This window comes from Limulus polyphemus, unplaced genomic scaffold (genome assembly GCF_000517525.1).
Source record: "Limulus polyphemus unplaced genomic scaffold, Limulus_polyphemus-2.1.2 Scaffold799, whole genome shotgun sequence".
In the NCBI taxonomy this organism is placed as follows: Eukaryota; Metazoa; Arthropoda; class Merostomata; order Xiphosura; family Limulidae; genus Limulus; species Limulus polyphemus.
The window spans coordinates 413,922-423,375 of NW_013666409.1; the positions used below are offsets into that span (position 1 = coordinate 413,922).

Consider the following 9,454-nt stretch of genomic DNA (forward strand, 5'->3'; position numbering starts at 1 on the left):
TACATTTTATTAGAATATTTCACAAGATTTACCTGAAATCATCAGATGAGATACACGAGCTTAGTTTAACTGAAATTAATTTAAAATAAGAAAACCACGCGAGTATCCATAACAATGATAACCTACAAAACATGTGATTCTTGCCCAAATATCTCCACGTGGTACCAGATACGCATGTCCGCACGCGCGTATGTGTTTAAAATTTTGAAAATTTGCATGAGTCACTCAATGATATTTCAATTTCAATGAAAGTGGCAAAATGAATTGATATATATATATATAAATTTACCGAACACAGCCTTAGACCATCAAAAGCTCATTTTTTAAAACAAAAATTAACTAATCTTGTTCAATTTGTCCCTCCAGTAATAAAGCGGTAAGCCTATGGACTTATAAAGCTGGAAACCGGATTTCGATACCCATAATGGGTACAGCGCAGATAGCCCATTGCGTAGCTTTGTGCCTAACTATAAACAAATAAACAAAAGAGTTGACGTAAACCTTTCAAAGAAATTATTACTGAAACAGCTGTAATAGTTTTTAAAATCACGAACAGATTGTTAAACATACACGAACCGTTAAACAATGATATTATAATTTCCTCAATACCAGGAGCAGTAGAGGCAGGAAGAGAATACGTTTTGTTTTTTCTAAATCGACGAGATGTCAAACAGTAAGTCGTATATTATCTTTGAAATGTAATTTATTTTGATTTATTTGTGTATATTTCGTTATACAGATTTATACCTCTACTGAATATATCTAGTAATTACGTTATAAGCTGGGAACAAGAACTTTCCAATATTTATCATGATTTCAGACACAAGCTACAATATTACGAAACTTAGTTTAGATATTCCAGAATTAATATCTTTACACAAGCTACAATATTACGAAATTTACAGTATAGATATTCGAGAATTAATATCTTTACACACAAGCTACAGTATTACGAAACTTACAGTTTGGATATTCTAGAATTAATATCTTTACTTTTAAAAAATACTGCATCACTTTTATAGACCTTTTCGTTAGTATTTTGTAAATATTTTTTTTTATATTCATAATGATTTAAGAACGAAGTTATGGTATGCGGCTTTGTCTGCGGTTCCGAGATCCTCTGTTTTCAAATTTTACGATAATTTCTGATTTTTTACTTGTTAAAATACTTTTAAATCGAGCACTTATTTTGCTACGTTGAATTCTTGTTACGATGTTACGAACATGTAGCAATGTTTCTTGGGTACTGTCGTCAAGTGAGGCACAAGGAAGAGCGTTGAACACTGCCATCTTGTGATAAAAAATAATTAAATTTAAATCAAATGAAAACGGCATATAAATATTATATAGGTTAAATTTTGACAATGTAGTAAAATAAGCATACTGGAACGTTATGAGAATAATTTTTATGTAATATAATCTTAGTAATTAAATCGAATATAAATCATAACATTATTAAAATTCTGCACAAAAGAAAAAGTTTCCACACACAAAAAAAAACAACAAAAAATAAAAGTATAGCTATAGCAAATAAAGAGAAAAATGAAAGATCATATAACGATAACTAAATAAAATAACACTGCCTAGAAACTGATACATCTGTATATAAATATGAAACATTTTAACATGCGAAACAGAATTATTTAAATATCCCAATGTACTTTCAAGCTGGGACCGTAAGACATCAAGAAATTAGTGTTTTAATATAACAACCATCATTTGTTTTCCTATTAGTAGAAAAAAACAAACAAAACAAAAACCTTACGTTTCTGTTAATTTGTGATGCAGAAAACAACTGAGGTGGCGGTTTGTGTCTCTTCTGTGGTTCATAAAACTTCCCCAGGATGCTTTTCGAAATTGCAGGTTTTACTGTCTGTTGTTCAAGGTTGGATTCAGTAATTTTAGTAGGGATTTCTTTTTTAAAGTTTCCCAGAAAAAGAGATATAATGTTGAGTGCCATAACCCAATGGGGGCATTTACCTTCGTTAAAGACCTGCCAGAGCACATAAGACCAAAATTTGAATATACAAAATATTGTCTCTTCTCCAAAAGATTAATCTTTATTGGAATATTGGATACAAATGTCATTAATTGTTTGTATGCTTGTGATATCTAACGCTTCAAACTGCAAATTTCATACTCTTTACGATTTTACAATATAATTTAAAGAAACATCTATATAACTATTATTAAAAGCTATTTTACATAGGAAATAACAGCATTTATAATTAAAAGACCTCAAATGACAATCAAAAATTAGAAAATTCAGATCTAAGTGATATGCGATAAACAAGAAGATGCACGCACTCTTTCACACACACACACTTTGTATTTTGTTTCTTTCTTATTTCCCGTTCCACTTTTCTATTTAGTCGGATAAAATGCCAGAATTACATATAAAGTCTCTCTCTTTATTATATTTATCGTTCGGGAGCCAAACTTAACCAGAAACGAATTGGGAATCATAAGTTCTGTTCAGGAAAGTTTGGACATTTGTGAAAATCTTTTTAGAATGCAATGTGCAAATAAAAAGGACAAATAAAAAAGGCAAATTTGATGAATTAGGGAATTCTCTCCAAATTTACAAATAAAGTTATTCGTGACCCTATTCTTCAGAATTTAGCATCTATAGTTTAATACTATAATTAAATTTATCAATTTTTATTTCAAATTTGTATTTTCATATTCTGAAAGAAGTAAAAAGATAATACATTATAATAATGTTTTTTGCCGCCCCAAAGTTTAGCAGTGAACTAGAGGGCTTATAACGCTTAAATTTAATGTTTGATCCAATCAATGAGCAGAGCGTAGATTTAGATCATGAAATTATTGATTAAATCAATAAACAACATTGATAAGTGCCAGTTTATAATAAACTTTGAAAAAAAAAGAATGTAAAAGGTTATATTTAGAACTGTTATCTACGTCACTGACTTACCCGACATTGAAATATGTCAGTAAGGATATTATTTTTTTATAATATACATGAATATTTACTTTTAATGTTGTGGCCGAAGCTATACGCCTGACATCTGGCGGTAGAAGGTTTTGTCGCACCACTGTGTTGGTAATCAGCAACTCTCCATGAAGATTCCATTGTTCCCTTTGGCCAAAAGTTCCAATGAACTTCCCTCCTAGTGTCCAAAGGCGAACACAACAGTCCTTACTGGAGCTGATGAGAAGGTTTTTCCCTTCAATGAAGTTTAAGTGAACAACTTTCTCCACGTGAGCACGATATGAATTCAACAACAGTGGAGGCTCGCCAATAGCATAAGTTGAAAACTGCACACATGTAGGCGATTGTTCAGCCATTCGACGAGTTCGAATGCTATTTGATATTTCAAATCTTAGATACGGAAACTGTCTTAGGTATGATTCTTTATTTTCATGGGACAGGTATGTAAATTGTGGAACGTGCGAAGTAACTTCACCTGTTACTGTTGGGATGCCGTAGGTGGAGAGAGACCATGTTCGAATATAGCCTGAGGAATCTCCTATGAAATAAATGTTTTAATGAAAAAAAAAGAAATTTACAAAAACATTACAACATGAAATGAAAGTCAGGCATCCCTGGTCTGTTAAATTTAAGTTCTAAATTTATATTCTTTGCAAAGAAATGAAACAGTTTTGTTTTATAGCATGGCAACATAAAAATAAAAACATTCGACAAATGCCTATCTATATTAACACATACATATTACGAATTGGGATTATTTCTAACATTTTTAAATATTTGCAACTAGAGAAAAGTTAAATCATTATTCTTAATCTGCTAAAATACCTGTAACTAGAATTTGTTTTACAGCAAAACCACACTAGGCCTTATGCTGTGTACACAGCAGTGAATCGAACCCTGGATTTTAGGGTTGGAAAGCTGTAGATTTACTACTGTCCAAGCAGAGTATATAACGAGAGAAACGTTCAGATAATTATTTAATAAGTATCGGATATTCAAGCAACTTCAGACACTTTTATAAATATTGGGGTAACATCCCGAGTGATTCACTATTGAACGATTTCTTACTTTTTGTATGAGCAGAATAAACGTGGGACGTACGGTCGATTAAAATTCTTCATTTAAAGGTTTAAAGTTCTGTTTCTAAAAAAAAAAAGGTGCAAATGTCATAAGATAAATGTGTAAGTCAATAGCTGATTTATGCTGAAGAACAAACTATCGATCTTATCAATTTCACCTTTCAATAAAACTGGAACTTTTTGTGTATTACAGCCACCAGGGGGGTTATAATCAACATCGGCGCAACACCACTTTCTTGCCTGGAAAGCATTAGGTTATCGAAGTTAAATAAAACAGGCCTGCGATGGTTTTATTGTCTTGAAATATTTTCATGTTCTACAGTAATTACTGTACTCTAAGTCCGAAAATGATATTCATTTTTCTCCTTCACATACAGATTTTTCACAAAACGTCATATCTACTTTTACACAAGTGAATCATTTTCATTGAAATCGGGTCACATTTTTCTTATGCTTAAAATGTTGACAACCACTATAGATTTCTCTAGACCAATCGCAACGTGAGATTCTTATCGATCGTTCTAGAACTCAAACATAACAATTAACAAAATGTTCATTGTGGTAAACGAAATAATAATTTGATCTAAGTAAGAGTTGTTTCTTTTCTTCCTGATTTGTGAAAAAATTCTTACATGGTAGAAAAATGAATTATGGAAAATTCGTTATTAAAACCAAAACAACTTTGTTGAAGTTTAAATTCGCAGGCCTGTGTAATTAAAGAAAGTCTGTTCAAGTCTGAAATTCAGAATATAGTGGCTATTGATAAATCGATAAATACAAAAAATGATTTCGTGCAGTAAACCCAAACTAACTAAACAAAATCCAGTGTTACATGTGGATTTTTGAGAAACAAATCTCTTTCGACTCGTTTATATTCATGTTCGTCATGAATTTGTTGTTGAAACTTTAAATTCACTACACATACGTAACACTTAGGTTTATTCCTTAATTATTCAAATGTTTCTAGTGTGCAGTTATTAATGAAGCTCCAATACTGAGTGATTTACATCTTATTTGCTTAAAGCCTTACTAAACAATTATCTAATGCATAGCATTAAAAATGAATAAATGTTTTTTTTTCTTTCTACAATTATAATGAAATTTTCAAAAGCAGAACATATCTGAAATACGTACGGAACTTCACTTAGCGCATTTTACATTGAAATTTATAAATAACAAATTGTATTCCACGGAGAAAGATCCTTGTTACAATTCATGCAACTTAAAACATATTTCATGTTATGTTGATATAACTATGAATTAGTTAGTCATTCATATTTTAATTAGTACAGTTAATTGTGAAAGCTTTGTATATCTGAAACATACGTATTTAAATGGGGGGGGGCAGAGCACAGATAGTCCATTGTGTAGCTTCGTGCTTAATTACAAACAAACAAATCCTATACCTGTGAACAAGAAGTTATTCATTTGATCTGTAGTCATGCACGTTACTGATTGATCTTCACGTTTTGGAGCATAAAATTTTCCAAGGATCTGTCCGTTTTGATGTATAGACCAGGCACGTACAAAACCATCTTTTGCCGTTGCTAGAAGGACTGCAACCTCTGGGGAAACTTCTCTCGTTTTAAGAAAGAGCAACTGATTGACTGAGACTGTATCTGAATCAAAACAGCGAATAAATACAGAATCTTCACGCAAGGTTGGCTTGTTTGAAGACAAAGAGCTGTTGCATTGTTGATTCCCATAAACGTCACTCACACTACCAAGAACATCACTCACACCAGGTGTACTGTTTTCAACAACGTTGCCTTCTGCGCCACTTTCTTTTGGCATATTTACATTTGTACTAAAATCTGAATTCTTCTGCACCCCACTCTCTGGTTGTGAGTACGTCTCTCGTAACCGCTTTGAAACGTGGCCCGTTTCCAACAACCATAGAATAATCTCTCCGTCATAGGAAGCCGTAGCTAAGAGACTACCCTTGTAATAGTCCATAGCTACAATATCGTCTTTGTGTTTAGCTGTCCATATTTTGTATGAATCATCATCGGCACTGTCTAAAAACGCTGTGACATGTTTATTCCAGCCTGCTACTATGATGTACTCCTTCTGACAGAGAATACTGGTAATCTCTGTTTTTCCTATCGTTTTCATTTCACGTAGACAAGCCCCATTATTGAAGTTCCAGATCTTCACTGTTCCATCTCTTCCTCCCGTAATCAGCCTTCTTTCAGTAGGATCTAAGGTCATTGCCGTGATCTCAACAGGATAATAAACTCCAATTTTAGTGATTTTATGGCATTTATTAAATTGTATGATTTTATCCCCGGTGTTTAAATCCCAGACAGTTATTACAGAACCATGACAAGTGCTGATAACATAATTGAATAACGAATTATAAAGCGCACCACATAAACATTTGGGATGTGACGTTTTCGCGCCTTCCGAAATTTCACCCTCAGGAGGAATGTTGCCGAAATATCCCAGCTTAGAGGTACCTAAAAGAAGTATTTGTTGAAACTGGTTGAAGAATGCGGAAGAAATTGTTGATCTGCCGAGTGATTTGAGGGCGTCTCCCTTTATTGTTTGAACACATCTTTGGTCTCTTATGTCCCAGACTTTGATGTAGTTATCTTCGCTAATCGTGATAGCTTGGTGAAGTTCATCTTGGAGACTGACGTGAGTGATAGCCGATAAATGGCCCTGAATTATAAGGACTGACTTGCTGGTTACGTGTGGATTCCAAACACGGACTGTATGATCCATGGCTCCTGTGATGATAAAGTTTTGACTTTCACTGTAGTCAAAACAGGTGATGCCTCGATACAGTCGATAAACGTAGCGTCCTTGGCCTTGTACATCATAATTACACATTGAAAAGTTCGAGGAAGCAGCACAAGAAATAAATGAGGTCAACTGTGGGACATAACGTACTTGTCGAATCCAATTATCGTGAAGACCTGGGAATGATAGTACTGAAAGTCCTGGAACTGCTTTACCGAGTAATTCCTTAAAGTATATCTGTCGATTAGATCTTTGTTTTTTCAAGAGTGAACCAAACAGTCCATCGACGAGACATTGTGAGAAGCATAAGCAGTACACACTTCCACCAGTGTCACCGACTACCATATAAGCTTCATTAGGGCTTAATGGGTTGAAATAGTAATTCATTGCTACGACACAATGATTCATTGCAACAATTTGATATGTCTGCTCACATTTTGAAGGGTTACTGTCGAAAAATTGAATATCTCTGTCTGTTGTAGAAATTGCCAAAAGACTAACATTGGGAAGACATACCATATCAGTCATCCATGCTTTGCGAATTCTAAGATTGTTTTCATGTATGTAGATAGTTTTGATTAAGTTCATATCATTTGACCAAAAACACAGATTTCCTTCGTTACTTAAGGTTAAATACCTGCCACTGAGATTATCAGAATCTGAAATGGACTGAAGACTGCTGGGATAAAATGAGATGCGAACAATAGATCCTCTGTGGTCGATATTCGAAATTAAACGGAGTTTTCCATGAAATGGTTTCTCACGAACGGTGCTGCTCATGGAGTCCTTTTCTAAGTACTCTAACAGCATATAATTTAAATATTCTTCCCAATCGACTGTTCCGTCACAGTTTGTGTCGATTTTCATGAACATTAATTCCAGTTCGTGTTCGTCCATGTGTCCTCCCAATAGTGCAGTCATTGCAGTTTTAAACTCGTCCATGTCTAAAGCTCCACTACCATCAGTATCCATTTCCTCGAAAAGTCTTTGCAGACGTTTTAGATGTTCAAAGTTTAATTTGTCTTCAAGTTTTTCATTTTGTGAGCATTCTTCTTCTTTCTCTTGTGCTGACTCCATATTTAATTCCTGGACAAGTAACAGTAAAATACTATAGGCACAATAATCGTTATACTTTTTTTTAAAGAAACTATCGCATTTTCTTCGTTACCAATAAAATTGAAACAAATTCAGCTATTCGTCATCTACCCATTTAAATTTTTAGTGTTGGGGTAATACGCAGCTTATCATAAATAAACATACAAATTCTTCTATTACTATGCATTAAGTTTTTTTTGCCTATTTGCCATACATCACGTTAACAACCTTTATATCGAAATGTTAAAACATCTCCAGTAATTTTATATAAATAAACCAATATTTACGACTTTCACAATAACAGCATTTTTAGAGGTTTAATTGAAGGAATATCGATATCACACTAAACTGGTTGACATGATAACTTTGCGTGGTATCTAACAATCGCAAGAATATTTTATTGATGATTTAATCTCACTGTTATACCAACAATATTGTTAGTAATACCTTTGTTTGCAAGAGTGCTGGCAATAGATAAAACGCACCGTTTTTTGAGTTATTTTGCTTTATTCAGATACTTCTTATACAATGAACATATTAATACTAGAAATAAACGACCTTATAACACCAAAATGTAGTTTTTTATTCAATTAGACATTCAACGTTTCGTTTTATAGCTTCTTCAGGGGCATTCACTAAAACACAAACCGAAACTGACAGTACAAAGCTGTAAAACGAAACGTTGAATGTGTAATTAAATAAAAAATATACATTTTGATGTCATAAGGTCGTATATTTCTAGTATTAACATGTCTTCTATACACCAATATACACAGAAATTAAATAATATATTATACAATGAGCATGTTGTTTTGTTTCGTCATGAGCAACGCGATGCGCCAATGTTATTGTTTTTCAGTCTATTTACGATTTCCCCCTTAATTTAATAGATTATTTGTTATTTAGTTCATTTTTATATTTACGAAAAATAAGCATATGTACATATTTTTTGAGTTATTATTAAACTAATACCTTAAATGAACGCCCGGCATGGCCAGGTAGTTTGGGCGCTCGACTCGCAATCTGTGGGACGCGGGTTCGAATCCCCGTCACACCAAACGGCTCGTCCTTTCAGCCGTGGGGCGTTATAATGTGACGGTCAATCCCAATATTCGTTGGTAATCGAGTAGCCGAAGAGTTGGCGGTGGGTGTTGATGACTAGCTTCCTTCCCTCTAGTCTTACACTGCTAAATTAGGGACGTGTAGCTTTGCGCGAAATCCAAAACAAACAAACAAACCTTAAATCACTGATTGATGTGAAAAAACGATGTGAATATTAGAACTTAATCTGAAACAGCAGAAGTTTGAGAGGAAAGTTTTAATCATTATTTGAGAAATGTTACGAGATCAGTTAAGAATAATTATACATTAAACCGCAAATGCAGATCATAAAGACGTTTCATTTTTTATCGTACTCTGAGGTGTTGATAAAAAAATCATCATCAAGATACCTTACACAATGTTATAATAACATTTAATAATCACGATGTTGATATTGTTACGTCTCTGTGTACGTGTGTTAATTTTCCGTAGAAATTCTTTCCGAAGAACTTCAGCGATAGAAGTCCTTTCTTAAATA

The 9,454-nt window shown here is 33.4% G+C and overlaps 1 protein-coding gene across 1 annotated transcript; it reads right to left on the reverse strand.

The window, feature by feature from the left end:
• Window positions 1-1,083: 1,083 nt before the first annotated feature.
• Window positions 1,084-7,857, reverse strand: LOC106460579 (WD repeat-containing protein on Y chromosome-like). Its single transcript, XM_013920299.1, has 4 exons — window positions 5,442-7,857; window positions 2,998-3,494; window positions 1,766-1,993; window positions 1,084-1,290 (listed from the first exon to the last, which is right to left on the reverse strand). The coding sequence occupies exons 1-4, from the start codon at window positions 7,855-7,857 to the stop codon at window positions 1,084-1,086; spliced, it is 3,348 nt and encodes a 1,115-aa protein (XP_013775753.1).
• Window positions 7,858-9,454: the final 1,597 nt, after the last annotated feature.

Bases quoted from the DNA above. Each gene is read 5' to 3' on its own strand.
- LOC106460579 (XM_013920299.1), bottom strand. From the start codon at position 7,857: ATGGAGTCAGCACAAGAGAAAGAAGAAGAATGCTCACAAAATGAAAAA. The intron at 3,495-5,441 runs GTATAGGATTTG...TTTATTTCATAG, and splicing joins GAATAACTTCTTGTTCACAG to GAGATTCCTCAGGCTATATT. The intron at 1,291-1,765 runs GTAAGGTTTTTG...TTTTATCACAAG, and splicing joins CATCACAAATTAACAGAAAC to ATGGCAGTGTTCAACGCTCT.